We start from the raw sequence: 22,522 nt of genomic DNA, 5'->3' as shown, positions 1-22,522 counted from the left end.
ATAAAGTAATCAATAACATTTAAATAATATTATTGTTTCTCATTTATTTAAAATGAGCCAATAAGGAAATTACAGTGGGTGTGAGGTCAGCTTTGGCGATGCCTTTTCCATTATTACATGGTTAAAATGTGAAACTTTAGTTGAATGAATACAAATGTTGCTGCTGTCATCTCCTCTTCATTTTTCATTCCGGCAAAGACTTGTTGTTTTTATTTTTAGTTAAGCATACCTCTGTATGAATTAAGCCATCCCCTCACTCAACTGTAAATTACCTGGAGGCAAGCTGTGATATGCATCTGAAGTAAACAAGAAACAAGCCAGCAAAGGTTGGAAATAGCAAAATGTTCTTGAATCATAATTCCCTCATATGGAGCTCGATGATTGACATAAATGACTAACTAGCTCCCATAGTTAAAAAAAAAATGACTAACAATTCTGGATAAAGGACTAAATCTTCTAATGAGGCTCAATGTCATGTTGTCAATGCAATTAGGCCTGTAGGCGTGATTTCCCCCCCCCAATGTTTGCAATGGATTAAGATTGCCAGCCTCATTAACCTGATATCTTTGTCCTGAGTGTCCTTTCATTAGTCCTCGAATAGTTTTAAATTTTATTAGGTGTTTAGCCCGATGGCACATAATACGGGACTCCTTTTTTCTTTTTCTCATTATCACTTTGTACCTCTATACCCTGTGCTTATTATTGTATCTGGAGGCTATCAGATCACTATATATCAAACCAGATGTGTAGCAGCAGCTGAATGGTGGCCTAATTCCTCTCCAGTATAATTAATTGGTGGAAGTTACTTCAAATAGGAACTAAAGTGACGTGTGATTTTTATTCAGATTTTTGTGCATGTGAACTGTAACTATTATTCTTTTTCTTTTTTTTTTTGCTCATTTATTTTGTAGAGCTCGCATGACAGCTACGCACACTATCAATATTTTATCCATTGCACATGTAGGCAGCTTGCGCTTATAAATTTTAGTTGCTGGTCCCAAAATGAGGCTTGTGTGTAGAGGTTCTTTTCATCAGCCACTACACCACACTATGCTCTGCCAGTTGGAAAGTGTTAATATTGCCTCAAAGTCATGGTTTACAGCATGACACATTTTTAAATGCCCTAAACAGAATTCCTGAAGAGTAGTTTGATGTCATGGCGCTGCTTTGTCAAATGAAAGTGGATGACCTACTTTTCTCCTCCTGCCTCTGAAATATTTCAGAAATAGGATTGGATAGCTTCAGCTGAAGTCCTGTGCACTAACCCAGAAACAGACTCACGTTGCAGCTATAGGCAAGGCTGTGTTTCACCACTTTGCCCCCCACCACCCCACCCCCCTTTATGTTTGGCTGTTGAAAAGTGGGTGGGAATTTGTAGGGAAGCACAGCGAGGGCATTTTAACAGATGACAGCCTTCAGTGAATTCACTGTGAGTTTAGGAAGAGAGTGGATGGTAAGGGTTGATCATTTTCTCACTTGTTATCTGTGAAGACATACTGTAAGTAGGCCTTTACTATAATGTTTAGTTTGATAATCAATTCAACTAATTTGGCTAACTTAACATGTGATATTCATTGTCATTAAGGCCTTCATATTTTTTACATATTTTTAATTTTCAGTGCTACTAATGCATATGTGTTTTACATAGCTTTTTAATAACCGTCTTGTGTTTTTTTGTCAGCATGATTTGATTCATGATTTTGCTTTGACCTTTTATTAGTTCTTAGCACATTTAGAATAGTGCTCTCTCTTTACATCAGTAGACAGATGTTACCTCTGACCTCTTTAGCGCTTGATTTCATGCATCTAGTGGTTTTGGATTGGTTATTTTAACCCTGAGGCAGTAAGCAGACACTGCATATTGTGTTAATGCACTGTTAAATGAAGCCCTATGCAGCATAATTCACTATATCAATATATGTCTTTATCAAACAGCTGGGACTGTAGGATACCACGATCTCTTCAGCAATGCCTTTAAGATTTTTCTAAGCCTGTATATGTGATATAAGATGTTTTGCTATTGCAGCCAGTGTTTTGTAAGTTACTTATCTGCAAACTATAACTTAGTAGACTGTGATCTGGTTTTGGTTGAATTCTGGATCTGTGATATTGTATAGGTACTTTGACACCAACTACCAGCCTTGTTTCTGGCTGTTTCCTTTTAATGTTACAACGTGCAGTCACTCCCAACTCTGTAGGTACTTCAGTTGCTTGGCAACAGGAGGATGGAGTGCATGTATTTACTGTTGAAGTAAAGCTGATAATGTGTGTTTTAACAGAAGAACAGGGTTGCTTACAGGGGTTGTCAAGATGAAGTAGAAAGGAAAAGACAAGCCTGGGTGTATGAATAAGACATTATCACATGAAATGGCAGTGATGTACAGTAGACCAGGTTTTAACTATTTTACAACAAATAACTTGTGTCCCTGGGCAGGTAAGGTTGTCTTGTGTTGTGTTCATTTTGAGTTTCTGTTCGGCTGCTGTTGGTTTCAACACCAAGGCTTAATTAGGACTGAAACCTAACAAAAGCTAGGTCAGTGTGCTATTGTATGATTACCATTGACAACTGCCCATTTGACTGAATTTCATGTCTTTCCTCAGGTTTTGAGAGCATCCTTGAAGGTCTCTTTGGTCCAGAGTTGGTAGAAGACCTTAAATTATTTAAGGGTAAGTATCTCAGACCATTTCCTACATCGTAATAGTGGCCAGGATCATACAAATGTATGAATGACATGAATGAGAATTTTGTAGTTTGAGTGTAATCTGTTATCTGCTCATTTATGACAATGCAGCTGCATTGTACCATCTGGTACCCCTCTACATTCACTCTACAAGACAGCCCCTCTGGCTGCAGAAGAGAAGATGCCTTGTGTTCCTACAAAGTTGGTGTTTTGGATGGTGTGGGGCCAGAGTAAAAGTCTACAGTGTCCTACATACATTTTTACAATGCATGATGTTAGTGAGACAATAGTGGGCATTATTTGGGGTTTGATTGCATTGCAGTAAGAGGACTGTCTAAGTCTAAGTAGACCTTCTACAATAGCAGTTAGGGAGAAAGTCCGCTGAGAATTAAATTGAACTGAATCAGTCTACTCGATCAGTTTCACTAACACAAATCAAAACAGTTTCATTATGACCGACTAATTCATTTCATTCATACATTTGTCATTGAGTCTCAGCACTGAGGTGTGCTCTGAAGAATATTTGTTTGAAACCTGCAGTGTCCTGTATTTGGTTTCAGTCTAACAATTTTTTATGATGCATCCATGCATCCTACATGCTGCTAGACCATTTGGTTGTTGTGCTGCTGCTGATGACAGTACCTTAAAACAAAACACACTATATGCATATCAATCAGGGAATTGGAGGACATCTGTTATTTTTATTACAAAAACTAAAGAACAAAGATGTTTATCATCTGTTTTGTGTCCACAGATTTTGAGCCAACAGGAGTATCTGACTGGTCATTTGATGAAAATTGTCTATTCTGCTGTTTGAGACGAGACAAAGTAAAGGTATAATTTCTTATTTCTCTATGACTTTTTTACATTCTGGTGAATTTTGTTCAGTTGTAGGGGGAGAAGTAAAAGTAGCTTTCTCCATGATTCTAGCCACTGTGGTGACAGAGCATAGGATGAAGATCACAATCCAGACTTGAAGCTATAATTTTAGGAGTGCCCCAGAACTTTTAACAGCAGATGTGGCTTGGATGATGGCTAGATGAATTTTAGGAGTACCTTTAGCGTGCTTATACTCGCAAATCCATGATGGTTTCCTAGAAGAATTAGTTACTGTTACAAAGTGAGGAGAGTGAGATTAATTCAGTCAACTGAAAAAAAAACTTCTTTTGTCTTGTTCAGTATATATGCATCCTGTTCTCTGAAGACCGTTGACTGACCCATTTTGTCATTTGACAGGAACACTTAATTGGCTTAAGCAACGAGGGGCTTGAAGACGCACACAAACCTCTCCTGGTGAAAGATCAGACTGCAATCAGCAGATTAGAGAAACAAGCCGAGGAATTTCTCAATGCAGTTCTCTGCAGAAAAGGTAAGTAAATGTCCCAGTGACAGAGTAGGACAAGTGCATCAGTATGTTGCAATGTTATGACAATAATAGCTGTTGCTTATTATGTTTTTATTTTGTTTATGCTGTTATTTAAACTTTTATTTACATTAATTCAGATTGCTTCAGCTCTTATTGCCAATGGAAAATTACTTGGGCATTGTTTACATACACTTGTAGCTAGCCGTAAAGGATAAAGACCTAACTGTTTTTACCTTTGTATTTTTTCCTTTCAGATGTGCCAAATTTCTCGGACCCACACATTCCAGTAGTGGCTCGAGAGATCCTTCAGAGAATGATCCGACAGTTTGCTGCCGAATATACCTCAAAAACCAGCTCCCCTCAGGACAGTTGCTCAGATTCTCAGCCTCACTCTGACCAAAGCCTGCCGACCCCACCCTTGCTCTCAGGGGCCCCTCCTCCTACCAGCCCTGCTGCCACCCTGGCTGGGCCTGCACACAACCAGAACCCCGTCCTCAGCAAGCTCCTCATGGCTGACCAGGATGCTCCTCTTGACCTCACCATCAAGAAGCCCCCGGCTGAGCCCAGTGAACAAGGTAATGTGAAGTTAAACATATCTGTAACAGAGCAGCGTGTATCTAGTCTGAACCTAGCATTGAATTTATTATTTTTTTTTATTTTTATTTTTTACAGATGGAGTCCTTGACTTATCTATCAAAAAAAATCGCTGTAGCAGCAACCTGCCTGTCCGTAGTCCCTGCCTTTCTCCAGCCACATCCACACTCAAGGGGTAAGATAAGTTTCTTTCTCTTTGTCTTTTTAGTCTCCAGTCCTTAAGCAGTAATGTTTTTAAGGATATGTTACATTGTACTTTAGGATGACCACAAAATGGATTTGGAATAAATTGGATTTTTTAACTGATGTGGTACTGGTTATGTGTAGTGGTATCACTGCAAGGGGCTGAGGCCTGAAATTTGAGTCCTGAAATTGGAGATCACTCAGCCAGTTGGTTACTTGATGAAAATGAACAACAACAAACAGGGTCATGCTAACAGAAATGTTTTTGGCCACAAAGAAAAATAATTAAGTTTTTGACCAACTGCAACAGAGGAAACATCTTCCATGTGCTTCTGCTGCTTGATTCTGCTTTGAAACCTCACTCCAGTGCGTCCTAGAGGATGCCATTTGCATCATGCTGTCGTTCAGAATGAATTACCCTGCAGGCTTTAAGTTAATGCAGCTGCCTGCTCCTCGTTTTTTGTCTGACAGGTCACTCTTATTACCAGCTAGGGACTACACGAGCAGCATCTTGTTAGTTTGTGAGCTATTGTGGCTTAAAAGGATTCTGTTAGTTTGGACTTGTTTTTGTTTTCTGTTCATTATTGTCTGGCAAGGCACCTGCTGGCCTGATGATGATTTACTACAGGACTTGCATCCTTGCTAATATTCTTGCATGTATATGCAAGGTGAGTAATATATAAGGTATTTTGTCAAAAAACCATTGATCTACCAGATCAACAGATTTCAGGGTAAATAAAACCATAAGAAACTGCTCCTTGAGGACTGAATTCCTGCACAAATGCAGCAGAGAGTAGATATAATTTTGTATTTTAACACTCGAGATTTTCAGTGATGTCGTACCAGAAGTAATGTACTAGCAGGGGTGTTAATAAATTAATTTACATGTGCATGCCATGTTCCTCTTCCAAGGAAAGATTTCTTGCATTGCCTGTACATCTATTACTATACTGGTAACACAAGTAGTTCAAATCATACATGCTTCCACTAAATATGATGCCACACGATTTTGTAGAGCATAGTCACTGCACCAAGTATAAGTAAATATACGTTTTGCTTTTTAATGTCATTCGTTCAAATCATAGGGCTGTATTTCTATTATTATTTTAATCATATTCTCTTTAAACAAAGTGCCATTTTAATTCATTTAAACGTTTGAGAATATATCTCTATCTAACTAGATTTTAGGATGTTTTGTAGTTCGTTCCTCTTTTGTTTTCCTTGAGACCAAAGCCTTTATTCTGTTGTACTCGACTGGACTTGACGTCTCTATAATTAAAATATTTGGATTAATTAAGCAACAGGGGCTTCGCATTCTCCTCTTCTGCTGCTTTGAGAGCTGATAGGATCTAAATTTGATGATCGTTCCTAGCAGAATAAAGCTGCTTTTGACTTTCATCTTACTTTCAATATGATAAACAGCATGCACAGTGTCCTCAGTTTAATTAAAAAATGGCTAGTATCTATGAAAACTATCTATATTTGAGGTAGGTGCAGAAATGAAATAATGAAACTCCCACATTAAGCTGTTTAGATTCTAAAAGGACTAGTTGGGCCTTTTTTTTCGTTGGGTAAAGATTTTGATGCAGACATATTAGCTTGACATCAGGCCATTTCAGCCACAAGCAAATGTGTATGCAGTCGCAACTCTGGAGATTAACTCCTAATTTTTTATTTGGGGAAAAAAATCAGTTTTAAATATATATTTTAAATTAATTTAGGTCATTGCACTTCATTTAGTCGGTTACGTTTTGAGTTTGATCACAACCCTCTGCTGGCTTACTCTTTTATTGCTGTGCTTGTTTAGTGGTAACGTCACACTCAAAATGTCAAGAAGTCTATTTGCATTGGCTGTTTTGTATGGCATAGTTTTTATGCCCCGTTTAACAGCTACATGCCAAGCTGCTTTACTGCAATGACAAATGACCCCTCCTTCTGGCTGTGCTTTTTGAGCCACGACAATACTAAGACTTTTATGTACTCCAATAAATGCCTTTTTCTTTGCTTTATTTTTATTGTTTCTTTGCCCTTTCTTTTTGTTTCTTATTTCTTATGTTGATGCAAAATTTGTAAACAATTATTAAAGCAACCAAATAAAAAATTATCAAACTTGAGCCTTTTTTGTTCTTAAAAGTCACACACACAACCACACAGTCAGTCATTCTAAAAGATAGTGATGTTACCAAAGCAAGATCATATAATAAAGGAGTGGCCAACGTCCTCCCCACCCCAACCCATCCTCCTTTAGAAAAGAAAAAAGGCACTGTGCAAGCTCTGCTTACACCCAGTTTCCTTCCATCCAATCAGGCGATCCTTGAGAGCGGACGGACAGGTCGGGCTGTTTATGAGGAGCCTACAGGATGGGAGGAGGAGGGAGAATATCGGCCACTCCACCCGTTATAAATCGTCAGCGTCCCTTGCATACTCGCTGCACATCAAAGAGGAGGCCGATCTGGAGAGCGACCCAGAGTCACCTCTCAGCCATAACCACAGCTCCACACCCAGTGACCTTTTTAAAAATGGATCTGATTCCTGGAATTCCAAAACTCATTTTGGGGCTCTTCTCAAACTTAAAGCCAACACTGAGGCTAGTGAGCACCTTAAAGACATACCCAAATTGTTGGAAGCCGCTGGACTTTTGACAAAGTCACTTGCCTATGAGAAAGGAAACCTCCAGGAGGCCTTCACGGACCACAGCCTCTCTCTTTCTCATTCATCATCGTTTGACCTTAAGATTCCCCAGGTGCGAGTTTTGGCCACAGGAACAGACCCGTCTTGGGATTCCTTGTCCACTGAGTATTCAGGTTCACTTTGTGAGAACGGTCTGGAAAAGAAGCTCTGTTCCATCGTACCCAGGCACATCCAGAAAAAGAGCAGCAGAGGTTTAAATAGCTCAGGTTCGGAGAAGGAATACTGGCCTTGCGTCACTGACCGCCAAGCCTTGGGAGGAAACTATCCTCTGGATTCAGAGTCAGACCTAGGTAACAAGCAGCCAAGGAAGAAACGTGGGCGATATCGACAGTACAACACTGAGCTGCTGGAAGAGGCTATTGTGGTGGTGATGGGTGGGAAAATGAGTGTGTCCAAGGCCCAATCGATCTATGGCATTCCACACAGCACACTGGAATACAAAGTTAAGGAGCGACTGGGGACCTTGAAACATCCCCCCAAAAAGAAACTGAAGCTGATAAGCCAGATAGAGGAGCAGGGTGGTTCACAGTTCGCTGAGAGGAAAGAACTCCAAAACCCCCTGCACATTGTTTCTGAGAAAAGAGAGAGTACATCTGATGAGAATGGGAATGATTTCCATGATGGAAGCCTCTCATCAAATGAGTGATATCCGTAAAGTCCTAATAATGATGTCGTTTTTAACCAGACAAATGTTGTATTTGCAAGACAGTGGTAGGAGCTGACTTGTTTTTCCATAACACCTTAACATTTGTGTAACATTTAAATCAAATTACCCAAATTTATTATTGATTTAATTAATACATTATGTTTGTCTATGGTCATCTATTTTAAACACTCCAAGTGTCTCCCTGCCCTACAAAATGTGTTTGGAAGGTATACTTGCTGTTTGTACTACAGCATATTGTTAGTTAATGTCAGGTTATTTATTTTAGGTTATGCTTAAAATAATCATTTCTGACTCTATAAATGTATTCTTTACACACAGAGCCAAACTGAGGCATGTCTAAGGAAGTGGCGCCCCTCAGTGTTTTCTCTCAGTACTGTTCAGAGCACTTGATCATATGTTAAGTAATGATAAGTAAATTCTACTGAGTATGTAGGCTTGCAAATGTTTATGGATGACAGTGAAAGTCTCTCTCACTGTTTTGCAAATACAACTCTATGACTGAAATGGACACTGGAGATATGAGGAAAAACACTACTATAATTCAAAATATTTATTAATTCCAAAATATTTGTTTATTATGCTAGTTTGTCGGATTAGCATGGTCTGTTGTCCAAAATTTCACTTTCCTTTTTAAGACTATCTTTAAAAGCATGACGCGTTTTTGACACCTTTTTTTGTTTTTTCTGTATGTTTTACTGAACTATATTAATGGTAATAGTTTTTTTTCATTGCCTTCACTGCACTCAGGATAATTTCACATAGGAATGCAATACTTGTCAGTCAAAGAAAATGTCTTTATTAGATAATGAGTTACTGTAAGCACATAAATATACCTCAGCTACAGATATGCTTAATTAAATCATTGCCTCATACAAGTCACCTCTAACAGGGAAAGCGTAGCACACCCAAACAGCTCTTTGAGGTAACATTTCAGGATGTCTTACTGACAAGTATGTGTATCCAACTCTCCAACTCTGCCCTTACAACCTACCTTAGCTAGTTATCAGTAGCAGTTCGATGCTAGTGTAGCCCTTCACAGCATTTCAGGTCTACATGATTTAGGGCTTGTCTTTTTCAGATTTCAACTATTATCTCTGGCATGTCTTTCTCTCAGACACGAGAAAGGCAGGTTTTTGTTCTGTTGATTTATCACAATAATGCAAAAAAAAAAAACAAGTATTACCATACATATATAGAACACACACACACACACACACCTTGCTTGCCCATGGCACATGATAAAGACTTGTCTCTTCAGGTCAATTAAGAACAGTTGCCTGGTTTGTGTTGATAATAACTTGTTGTAGTAACCTAATTCTTCGCAGTCACAAATAGTGCATTAGCTAAACTTTTGGCATCAGATAACTCCTAACTCTAAAATACATACAAGTATTTTTGAAAATGCTTACTTACACTAAATATAATCTAGGTGCATTATTATCATTTTTAGACAGAAGTCTTTATTTTATAAAACACAGAACTTGGTCAATATTATCAATAAGCAATATTAGCAGATAGAGCTTAATATGCTAGCTGACTGTGCTAGCTTGCTAACATTTGCTAGCTAGCAAAGTTAACTTGTTAGCTACTATTACAATCATGCCTCAATCCATATAAACCTGTATCTCAAGTTACTAAGGCAAAAATTCAATGAAAATTTTGTTTCATCTCTGTAGAGGGGAAATGTGATAGTTCATCGCCTTGCTGTCAGGGTTCCAAGATAAATTACTTGAATTAGTGAATATAACGTATAAGCATTGCATTTGAAAGTCCCCTTAGAGATTTAGCTAAATTTCATCAGTTTCTTCAGTCTCAGATTTACTGCAATTTTTTGGAATATCTGTGTGGATGATAGTTGTTCATTTCTGCTATGTTTTATGGATTAGTTTTTTTTTTTTTTTTTCCCAAGTAAAAAAAAAAACATGCAAGGGTGTCGGTGTGTGGGGCTATACCAAAGCTCAGGTTGATGCCGCGTCCTTACATACATGTCATGGTGCTGTTACCATATGTAAAGGTTACGGATGAAAACCTTTTTTTTTTAAAAAAAAAAAAAAAAAAAAAAAAAAAAAAGGCCTTTCACCATTACATGCAATTTTCACTGAATTTTTGCCTGGCGGACTTGGCAGAGGGAACTCTCTGTTTCAACTCTGCCTTGTCCATTATTTTGCTCTATTAGGACACCTCATTGTGCATTATCACTTACACATCAGGATATTTCAAAGTATGGGTTCATGGCCCATTATTCAACTCTTTTTTTTTTTTTTTTTTTTTTTTTTGCAATTTTTCTCAGCCTTTTAGATATACACTGTTAGAATGAGGATGTTTTCATTAGAGAAATAATTCCTTAACAACAAGCAGTTAACTCGGATAGATATTACATAACACTGTTAAAATAGTAAACATTTTTTTGTGAGAGTTGGTTCAAGCATTAAAATATAGTTTAGGGACTTTCACACTTGTTTGTTAATAGCACTGTAACAATAGTATGCCTTTATGTTCAACTTACTGACTAATTTGCTGGCCTCCTATTCTTAGTTTTTGCTACTTCTTGCACTATATGTAGATATGTTTTCTTCCTGGTCCAGACCTCACTGGAGCCCTAAGCAAAATTCTGCTAAGGTGTCCTCCTACCTGACCCGAGAGCCATGTAAACCATTTTTAAATATAAAAAACTATTTATACAATAGCTTGGCTTAATACTTTATGGTTATATACTGAGGAATTAACATACATATTGCCCAGTATGCCCAGCTAATCAAGATTTTAAATTCAATTTTTAATTCATAGTCAAAGTCACTCCATTGCTTCCCATGTTGTATTAGTCCAGAGTTGTAACTAAACCTGGTCACCACGGAGGTTGCTGTTGGATAGCAAAAGTTTTATTTTGTGTACGTGCATATGAACACGTTCATTTGTGACATGCAAGCTGCAGTTTATGAACACCATTTCCTGTTGGCGCTTATCAAATAAATAATTATAGTTATTTATTATAACTTTATTAACATTATTTATTTTCTAGTTATATAAGTAGTTGTATCTCATTATCAGGCGCAAAGTCACAGAACACAGCCCTGGAAGTGGCTGGCAAGCAAGCAAGACACAGAGTAGAGAGAGATGCACATAAACTTAATGTTACTGTTATTTGCTGACATCAAACTAGAAGAAGAGAAGTTCATCTGATTGCTGTTCCCGCAATTCACTGTCATTTTTTTTTCTTTTTGTGACCAGAAGTATAGTTCCATGTGATCCTTTCATCTAAGTTGTTAACACTAATACTCGCTTTAACATGAGGGGTAGGCTGGGCCCCAGCGTAATTTTCAGGGCCCTTTGTAACTTGCTTAGTGAGCTTATAGGACCGCCCAGCTCTGATTCAAGCTCTCTCATGGGACATTTCCACCACTCTTGGGGGCCCTCTGGTGGCCACAGGGGCCCTAGGCAGGCCATTAGATTACTTATATGTCGTGTTGGCTTTATGGTGTGCATTTCCTCTCCCTCCAAGTTAAAACTCTTTATTTTTCGTAACTGATGAATCGTTAATTAAATTATTCTTGCATTGACAATCATCCAGCATTTTTTAAAAGTCACAGTTTATTTTCTCATTAAGTGTTTAATGCATTTTAATTAATATATTATAAACTTGCAAGCGCTTTGGGTTAATTGACAGGTAACGCATATATTTATGCTCCTCATTATCTATTGTAGCAAATGATATGGTCGACTACCTCATCTGAAAAACCCATATCACACTCTACTGTTCTCATAGCTGTTTTATGTAGCAGCTTGTCATGTACACAACACATATTTTATCGTGAAGCAAATAGCTTACAGAAAGAGCTGTTATGAAGTTGATATAAGACTCTGTTCTACCATTTGTAAATATTTCAGTGTATCCTTGTAGTTAATTGCACCGTGATCTGATTAATGTTTTCTATGTCTCAATTCTTTGTTCTTTTCGGGTGATGATGGTGTAAGCTTGTTGTTTTTTTGTTTTTTTTGGACAGTTGTGACAAAAGCAATTTTCGTGGTGTCCTGCTTCCGAGAAACCTTTTTTTTGTGAAAGTGGGGGAAGAGTTTATCTCCCCTTACATACCTATTCACATGTTTGGAGTTGTTTTGTTAATGCAGTATTTATTGATTGATACTTATTAATTAATGGTTTTAGCAACATTTAAGTAACCATGAATGTAAACGGCTTTAATAAAACAAAAACTAACTCGTAGAAGTGTATATATATGTGTGTGTGTATATATATATATATATATATATAATATATTATATATATATATGATACCTAATTATATAATAAGTAAAAGGTATATTTAATTCTTGTACATGATAGATATGAAGGGATAACTTTTAAGATTGTCCCACTTTATTTCAACACAAGTTGGGTATTTTCTGCTTGGCAAAAGGACAAAAGTCTTTAGATAACTGCAAATTGTGTGGTTCTCCAAATGACTATATATAATCTATAAATCTATAAAGCCTATGTACAGATTTTTTTATTTTTGATTTAACATTTCCAATGTTTAAAGGAATGACACTGGGTGTATTTTGCATGATCGGACTAAATCATATGTGTCAGTGTCAGTTAGTTGTATATGGTGAAGTTTATCTTTGAGGATCTTTTATTTAAAGTGTTGGCGTGTTTACTGTCAAGTGAACAATGTATCAAGTAGATTAACTGTGATCCTGAAATATCACTAAACCAATTCAAAATGTGGTTATTGGTTCAGTGAAGATGTATGATAAAATACCGTCATACAGTAGTTGATAATTGCCGTATTATTTATGTCCCTAATGTACAGTATATGAACATTGTGGATGAGTCAACACGTCCATATCTGTGTGGTTGTAAAATATTTTGGAATTGAGTTGGAATTTAGTTTGGTTCTGCTTGTTAGATTTGTTATTTTACTCCTGTGGAAGAAAAAGACATGTACTTTGTGTCAGTCTCTTACTGCAATGCTAAATGAAACCAAGCGAAAACCCTCAGGGATGAAACCCTTACCAGTAGTTATTCAGGTATTCCAGTTTACTCCTTAGACTTTGCAAGCAGGGATGCGAAATTAATGAGCTTAGCAAAAAAGTTGGTCAGGTTCCGGTTGCAGCAAATGTTATTTTTCTAATCTCTAAAATTTATTTTTTAATCTCTAAAAGTTACATTCGAAATATTTTGGCATGCTGTACAAATCATTTTATGTTTTCCAGCCAAAAAACATCAGTACACATTTTCACTGTTTTATTATTTTTATACTTTGTTGCACAATGAATGTCAATATAACCTCAGGTCAGATAAGATGTTGACCACTGGGGTATTAAATTAACATGTTTCTTTACAGTTCAGTGCCCCAAACAGGACACATTAAATAAAAACATACTGCTTAATGTAACATCCTAAAACTGTTGTATACAAACACAATGCTAGTTTATAGTTACCGGACTGCTTTAAACAAATATTAGTCGACAGAGTGTCAGAATTTTTTACTGACTACATCTTCATCTTGCAGTTGCCAGCACCTATTGCTCTGCAAAGCAATTTCTCTTTTTTATCACTCAATATAGCCTTGTGACATGTCACCTCAGGAATCCAGATCTGGTTTCATTTGTCCATTCATTTTCTTCTTAAAAGACCACAGTGTAGCTTGGGAAATACTTGCTTTACAAAGTTATATATAAGAGTTATAAGATAAATATATTTTTGGCATAATGTGACGGTATAAATGCTCCAAAGATATCGGAGAATTTTGTAATAGATCTACCTCACTGACACAACTTCAGCCAAATATATAAAACATGCCCCCCCCCCAAAGAAAGAAAACCTCACAGGTATTAGAATAACTAATTTTGCTTATGTTCAGTCATACCTGATGTTTCTTTTACTGGTTTAATTTGTTTCAAGTTGTTGAGCACTTGTGTCTAAATGTCACCTCTACACTAGTCATTGAATACACGAAAACTTTTCAAAATGATGTACTCTATATTTGCCCCAGTGTATTTGCTCTTTCAAGTGATAAATGTGTTTGAATTGTTTTAATCAAAGTGGGCCACCATTACTATATGTCTTGTGCATGTAAAACATTTTCTTGATGTATACTGTAACAAAAAGCACCACTGTGCAAAGAAGAAAAATGTAATAGTTGTAACAATGTAATTGGTAGAGTTCACTGGATGAAAGGTTCACTTTTAAAATCACTTATTCTTCTAATAAATATGCAATGACAAACATTGTCATACATTTGTGAATTATTTCTCACAAACATTTAGCTCCATCACTTTTTGACAATTTTGCTAGGGACTTGTAGCAATGAATTTTTCTCCATAAATGTAATAGTCACATAGCAGTCAATATTATGAACCAATGTTGCTTATTCTTGATGTGTAGTTACATCTATTTTATTCTTTTTTTCCTTTCAGTGAGACTCCAGACTCGCGTGTTGCAAAGGCAAAAGACCTGCAGTCCACCTCCACGCTGGAACAGTTCATGGCCAAACTCTGCCCCCACCATCAGAGGCAGATAGTAGATGCCATAGGTTTTCTACAGACAGAGGTCAAAGCTCTTGCATCCTCCAATACACAGCAAGCCTCTAACTCTACCTTTGGGATACAGGGAAATGCTTGTTCCACTGCAAAATCCACTGCAGTCACACCTGAGAAGTCATGCCTGGAGTTGAGGTTTCCCACAGAATCCAGTCCCAAGTCAGAAGTCCAGGATATGTCCCATTCTATCCCAGGCAGTTGTGCAATGAAAAAAGTTCCAGAGGATGCGGTGTCGCTGAAAACATCAGTTACTGCTGGCCCTGCTTTGGACCTTCGCAGCCCTGGGTCAGGGAGTAACCATGCTTTGGTCACTCCCAACACTAATCCAGTGGATACAGAGAACACCCGGCACGGTGATCATGCACCTCTTAAGATGAAAATCATGGCCAGCAATGTTGCTGATGGTAAGAAGTTGTCATGTGTGCTCAATGCCTCTCTTTCATCTCACTCTGATACTTCAGAGGACAGACAGGGTAACTCAAATTCATCCAACAAAACAGAGACTCATAGTGCTAGACTCAGCTCCTCTGTGAAAAGACACAATCAAGCTAGTCACACACATCAAGCTAGGCAAAGAGAGACTCTCGGGCATGCCAAAGATACACCAGCAAAACTGTTGTCAGTCCACATGACCATTCCTCCAGACTCTCCACGGACTGCTAGGAAGACCATCAAGGCATCCTCTGATCATCGGACAAGAGACTCTGCTTGTAGGGTACTGGCTGACCCTGATCTCGGCCACTGTGACATTGTTTTTATTGACAAACCAATTACAGAGTGTTTTAAGGAGCAGCAGCGTGGCATACTTCCACGCCGTAATGCCAGAAAAAGCACCAGAGGACACATGTATTCAGATGAAATCTGGGAGTTAAAAACTGTCCGTACATTGGCTGGAAGGGGCAACTGTCCTAATCCAATGCCAGAACTGATCACATTGGTCACACCAAAACAAATACTTTCAAAACCTGAAGGTGTACCCCCTGTGGATATGCCTTTTGCTGGAACATGCAGGGAGACAATGAATCAGCAAATGTCCCCAGAGGAGTCAGATGAGAGTGTGATACCAGGAACAGGAGATGTGGTGGAGGTAGCAGACAGTGAAGTAGATGTTATAGTTGAAACTAGTCAGACTGATCAGTGTCAGAATAAGGGGCTGTCTACTCCTCCATCTCCGATAAGGTCCTCAATAGAGAACAAAGAAACAGATAGGAACACAGATCTAGAACAGGATACAACTGCAGATTCACAGACGATAACAGTAGGTGAAGAAAGTATTGCTCAGGCTCCATCTGAAGCAGAAAAATATGATAAGCCTGAGCCTCAAGAGCACATACCTGAAAGTACCAAGCAAACAGTCCCAGAAACATTAGCGGAACCATTACAAAATATTACAATAGAAAAAGCTGAGACCAAGGTTTCATCAGATAAACAAAACAGTGAGCCTGTTCTCCAGGAGAATAGTGCCCCATCACCTGTGAATCAAGTCGAGGAAGAGATCAAGGAAAATGAAAGGGAGGAAATACAAGATGAGCAACCTCAGGAACTTCAGCCAGAGACACAGTTACGCTATAACAACTTTGAAGTAGCAGAAAAATCCAACACCATAAGTTCATTAGAGCAGCCAATGGTGAAAGAGCTAGAAATTGAAACACTTGAAGCAGTTGACAGTGATATTCCTTTTACGACTGAAGATGATAATAATGAATATGATGTGTCTGCAAAGACACTTGATGCGCTCTTGAAGGAATTACCCCCTTGGCGTAGAAAAAGAGGCACTATAATCTCACTGCCAAAGCGGTTAAGACAAACAGAATCAGTGATTGTGGGTTATGTTAATGGTAGGCCCATATCGGCCTCTGACAGAAGTTTGCGTCGTAGATCAAGTAACAGCACCACATCACCTAACAAAACTCCAGTGAAATCCAGTCAGGATCTACCCAGTAAAGCCTCTCCTGCTTCTCCTGATTCAGCTATTGATTCAATTGTTGAAAACAAACATTTGGAGAAACATCTACCTGAAACACATATACCTGTAAATTTGAGTGAGACTACTTCTGTGATTGAGCAGGTGACAGAACCATCTCCTGACACAGCATCAATCCCAACATCTAAAGTTCCTTCAAGGACCAAACAAATCCAGAAACAAAAGAGAGTTCAGAGAGATCAAGATAGTTTGCCTGTCCTCTCTGATCAGCTTGTTGACAGTCCTCAGAGCACTGATTCCAAACGGCAACTTAGATCAACCAGCCAGAAGCCGGCTGGAACTCCAGTATCACCGCACACTGCAAATGCTGTCTCTTCCACTTCATCTCCAAAACCATCTGCTACCCATGCTCCTCAATCTACACAGCAGCTTCCCTCCCTCCCCCTTCCGTCTCCGCTTCCTGTTACCTCTACTCCTCTAATAAGGTCATCTCCCCCTGCACCCTCTGAACAGTCCCAACAGAACACAGTTCCAGAGACAAGTATGGAATTTAACACAGAAGAATCGCAGCCAGTAGAGACAACCTCTGAAGAATTACAAAAAAATGAAGTAGAAAGTGGATTGGCAGCCAAACAAAGGTCTGCAAAGGTTGTCGTAGACGACAGTAAGAATGAGACACAGCAACTTAGCGGGGAGGTAGAAAATCAATGTCCTGTAAAGACTGAAATGCAGACACTGATTATGCCATTAAGAAGTAAACGGGTTCTCCGAAAGGACGCTGAAGCAGCTGATATTGCTTTGCCACAGAAGCCAAATGTAGCATCTTTAGAAGACAGGTTTGCAAGTGGAGATGATTACAATACATCCTCTATATTGGACAAACCCACAAGAATGCCATTAAGGAGTGAAAGCAGTAAGACCGAAATGTTCCACCAGTCTGTTACTCAGTCGCCACAAGTGGACAACAAGAAATTAGCTTTGAGATCACAAAGATTGGCTTCACCTTCTACCAGTTCTCTTGCTGTAGCTGGAAGACAGACTGACGTAGCTTCCCCTATCAGAATGATGTCAGAAAGAATAACTAAAGCTCAGGTGAAGTCCCCTCCAGTGTCTGTGTTGCCCCACAGCTCAGCCGTCCCTGTCATTACATCAAGACCTGAGCCCCCAAAACAATCTACAAACAAATTCTTTGAGACTCTTACTGGAGAGGAAAACCAACACCTGATTACAAATTTAAACGTTAAGTATGATAGAATGCAAAAAGGTTGGGTACAATTGGACAAAGAGGGTCAGCCGGCAACAAAATACAAAAATAAAGCAGACAGGCAGGCAGCTATTTGGAAAAGTAAACGCAGGGCCCGAAAACCAAAGTTTTCAGAGCACCAGAAATACTCACCAGTCCAAATGCTCTTTATGAAAGGTTTTAATCTCACCAGTATTTGTCGTTGGTTCCTTGAATCAACAGAAACAAAGTCTCTTGTCATTGTTAAGAAGGTGAATACACGTCTTCCGTCAGAAACACAGCTGTGCTTCCACAGCTCATCTAGTGCTTCAGGGACCTCTCAGGGGGTATTTCCAAGCCTACAGGCAGAGCGCTTAAAGAAACATTTGAAAAAGTTTGCCATCGCTTCACCTGTAAAGAGCAACCCCAAGAGTCAGAAATTGATTGCTAAAGCCCTGGAGCAAGAGGCAAATACAGTCAAAGGGAAAGAGAGGAGAGAATTTCACAGTACTACTCAGACTTTGACTAAGTCACACTCCTCTACTGAAGCCCCTGTACAGATAAGTGAATCCCAGAAATCCTCTGGTAAATCAAAGAATCCAGCTAGTGCAAGGATCTTGAGGAAATACTCTAATATCCGAGGGAAGATGCAGGTTCAGCAAACTAATGTTAGACTGAAAAAGGCCTCAAAAACCTTAAAAACCAATAATATGAAAAGAATGGCCACCGCAAAGTCTGTGGCAAAGTCAAATCTGAAACCATCTCTGAAGGCACAGAAGTCAGCCCTACCTGTTAGTAAACAAATGAAAGAATCTACGGCAAAAATGGAAAGAAGGAAAATATTGGTTGACAAAAAAATTGTAAAGCATCCTGTTCAGGAGAGAGCAGTCAAGGCCCAGAGCAGTAGTAGAGCTTCAAGAGACACAACTAAAAAAGAATTGCCAAAGAGATGTTCTCAACGACTAGGGTCTCCGAAAATATCTGAACATAACCCTGGCGACACATCTAAAAGCAAGATTGACAGTAAAAAGCCAAGTGAAGCAGAGAGAGTAGAGGTGGAAAAACCTACAGTGAATAAAATGCATGCTGTGAAAATCCAAACAAAGGAATCAGCACAAAGTACACTCGCTGAAATCAAAGTTACAGAGAATGCAGTTGAAACCCCTCAACAGAGCACCTCACCTGACCAGGTACTAACAAGATCCCAGAGAAAAATGGAGGTGGCAGTCCCTTTGAGTGGGAGCCCCAGTCATGCTTCAAAGAGGGCCCTAAAGTCCATGACAACACAGAAAGCATCTTTGAAATCAGCCAGGAAAGCTGAGGAGCCCACGCTGACACGAAGGTGCACTTTAAAATCCCCTGCAAAGACACGTCAGGCAGCATCGTTGCCACGTGGTGCAAAAAAGCCTGCAAAAAAGAGAGCTCAGGAGCTTCTAGAGACCCCAGCTAAGCGCACCAGGACATCAAAATAAAGTGGACCTGCAGAGAGAGATCATCTTTATTTAGAGGATTTTGTGAATATATTCAGAAGGACCAGAAGTATCTATTTTGTATTCTCACTGAACCCTTCAGAGGATACCTTTTTCAGTAGGCAAATGTGTGAAGAAGGAACAGATTTTGAAATTTCATTTATGCTTTTGTAAAGCTTCAGTGTGAAATTGCAGATGTGCTGGATTATTTGCTGAGCGTTTGCTCTGTGTTCAGGGACTACAGACAAGTTCCTACATGACGTCTAGCAGATGTAGTTGCAGTTTGGCTTTATGTTCCAGCACTCTACGACATGGCTGGAGATAACAATAGTCTATCAAACCTCATTTTAAAAGTTAGGATAACAAAAACTAAGCTATGATGCAGTTATCAAGGTGACGTTAAATTCATTCACCATCCTCCTTTTGTTTCTTTTTTTTTTTGCCATTTTGTATATAATTATTGTTTTAGATGATAGTATACACTGCATTTACAGTTCAGAGAGCTTGATGTGAGAAGGGTGATCAGCTTTTGAATAAAAATTTTACAGTCAGTAGGCAGTTTGTATCTCCAGCCTGTCTTCTAATCACAACATTGTGAATATGTGACTGTTGTGACCAGGTGCCTTATTTATGAAGTGTAAAGTAATAGAATGTGTTGCTTAATGTGAAAACTCCTGTCCTCTAGTTGTAACAGCTTTCAGTCCCTTGAGAGGCAGTCAATATTCCTTTGCTACACGGAGCGTGTGCAAAATGTTTGTGTTCCACAAAGTATGTGCCTCGTGCTTCATCTGTAAATTCTTATGTTGACTGACAGGTTTATTTTATATGCCCATTTTCCCAGAGCGTTAACATACAATGGTTCTTATTATAGTTGTATTAGGTGTTGAAGCAAATACGAGGATTGTTAAAACAGGCATGTGTGCTCTGTATGTGTCAAGATAAAAGTTTGTGTTTTTTATGTTGTTTTTGGTCAGTTTTCATCACCTGTGCAGTCCAATTGTTATCTGCTCATAATAGAGACTTCACTTTGAGTATTTTACCTGCTTCTGCATGTGTTAAGTTTTGTCAATGTGGAGACAAGAACCAGAACTGTTTTCACGCCCCTGATCTTTGAAAATACTAACACAGTTCAAGACTATGCATGCACATTTAGTGCGCATCAAAAAGTTGTACTGAAAACCCATGTGAGACAACTTTGGGAAACTGGCTTTTCTGTCACTTTGGCAACAATATTTCCAAGCAACAAAGGCCTGAAAAGTATGTATATTTGGTTGGTTAATATGAATGAAGCATATGGTCTCTTTAGCATTAATGGCACATTACAGGGTGATAAATTTGTTCCCTTGATTATTCACAAGTTGGATATGAAATTTTTGAGGTAGTCTAGTCACACTTCTGAGTTATGTATCCAAGTATGTTGCAGTTTTATTGTTATGTTATTGTTTTTTATTGTCATTGATTGTCAGGCAGATGTTCTCATAATGTGAAGTTTCTTTACTTTCACAGTAGTAACTTGCATTAGTGTCTCGTCAAAGGAAAAATACCAGTTTTAGCACAGTGTTATTTTTTTTATTATTATGGTCAATTCTCTTTAGAGGGTAAATCATCTGTAAATGCAAAACATGTCTGTCATGTTTTTATTGTTATTTAAGAATGCCATGCAGGCTAATGAATTTAGCAAATCTAAAACAGCCCACCAAATATCAGACTTGAACATGTTTATTCTTTACAGTTGCTATTTAAAGATTTTCATTTTGTATATTAGAAAGAAATAACTGCTTTATTTGTGGTAATCCCAAGAATGATACATCTTTATGTTAAGAACTTTGTATTTTTGCTGGAGTTGATATAAAGATGTTTGAATTTTATATTTGGTCTCTTGGCTTATTTATACCAGTTTATGTTATTTAACCAAACAAAGTTGAACTACTAATTGTCACTGTGAAAACTAAAGGGGTCAGTTTGCTTGAAACAAATGAGATTTAAATGCAGAAGTGTTTATACGTGTTCAGAGGGAAAAGCCCAGTGTCATGGCTGCCTCCTGGTATCCCACTGTCTTTATGGTCTCTCTCAAGAGCTGGGGATAATGTCATATTACACATATGGATCGTCTCTCCTTAAAGGCATTTAAAGGCATTCACAGTATTTCACTTGTTTGTAAACACAAAAAGAGAAGTTAAAATGCTACTAACCGTCTCACCTCCACATACCATGATCCAATAAGCTCCTAATTTGCATTAGCATTCTGACCCCTTAATGTCCTGCCATGCAAATATTTACCTCCATTCATGAGAACTCGGCAGTTGAGGCACCCGTCCTGTTGGATTGCGCCTGCATGGCAAGTCTGCCAGTTTCGTAACATGCCTTGATGTAGCCAATGAAGGCATTTCACATAACGGGGACCTGCCACGACCTGCCATACGGCTCACAGGCGAGAGTCCTGAGCACCACAGGAAGCTCCCACTGTGGGACAGATTGGTAAACAGTTTGCCTCCTTCACCTCAGTCCCTGCAGAAAACAGAGGGGGAATGAACAATGACTTCTCACCAAAACAGAAGTATCATGTTGCCACATTTGTTAGTAGTGAGCTACAAACTTTGCCAATTTGTTTTAGCCTGTTTTGTTAACATTTTATCAAATTGGCACCATTAAATCTGTGCTAAATTAGCCATTGGCAATTCTTGTTTGCAATGTACCCGTCAAATATCACTGCAGAAATTTGATACTGAAGAGAACTTAAAAACACAAAGGTTTTCAGGTAAGTTCTGGGGTTAAAACCGATGCAATATTTCTCAGATTTATGGAGGTTTATTCATGGATGGTGTAGGTTTGAATATGGAAAGTAGGGACATTTTTGAGGACAGAATTGTCCCTAAAGATATTTGAGTGAACTCGGAAGCTACGTCACAAAATTACATATGAAACCTGTTAGAAATTGGAACAATATCATATATTGGCATATATTTATAGCTAATAGAAACATGTATTTAAATATGTCTGTTTATATTACATATAAATGTTACGTAAATATATGTCCATTATAAATCCTGTCAGTATATACTAGTATTATATATCTAAATATAAAAGATAAACGTGTATGTATGAATTTAATCAGAGGTTATTGAAAAAATCATATACAAATATGTCGAACTTTAATAAGAATGTAGTATAAGGCATGAGACGTC

General features: G+C 38.4%; 1 protein-coding gene across 1 annotated transcript in view; it reads left to right on the top strand.

The window, feature by feature from the left end:
• The window catches only part of LOC111235176 (mucin-5AC-like), a 28,133-nt gene extending 6,959 nt beyond the window's left edge, over positions 1 to 21,174 (top strand). The window contains exons 2-7 of the mRNA XM_022763513.1: positions 2,602 to 2,667; positions 3,436 to 3,515; positions 3,918 to 4,050; positions 4,302 to 4,622; positions 4,720 to 4,816; positions 14,600 to 21,174. Coding sequence (XP_022619234.1) covers positions 2,602 to 2,667; positions 3,436 to 3,515; positions 3,918 to 4,050; positions 4,302 to 4,622; positions 4,720 to 4,816; positions 14,600 to 19,340 — 5,438 coding nt within the window. The 3' untranslated portion in view covers positions 19,341 to 21,174. The remainder of the gene's footprint in view (positions 1 to 2,601; positions 2,668 to 3,435; positions 3,516 to 3,917; positions 4,051 to 4,301; positions 4,623 to 4,719; positions 4,817 to 14,599) is intronic.
• Positions 21,175 to 22,522: the final 1,348 nt, after the last annotated feature.

This window comes from Seriola dumerili, unplaced genomic scaffold (assembly GCF_002260705.1).
Source record: "Seriola dumerili isolate Sdu_G_001 unplaced genomic scaffold, Sdu_1.0 BDQW01000478.1, whole genome shotgun sequence".
NCBI classification, from domain to species: Eukaryota; Metazoa; Chordata; class Actinopteri; order Carangiformes; family Carangidae; genus Seriola; species Seriola dumerili.
Note: the sequence above shows the minus strand (reverse complement) of the source record. Positions and strands in the feature narration are given on the sequence as shown.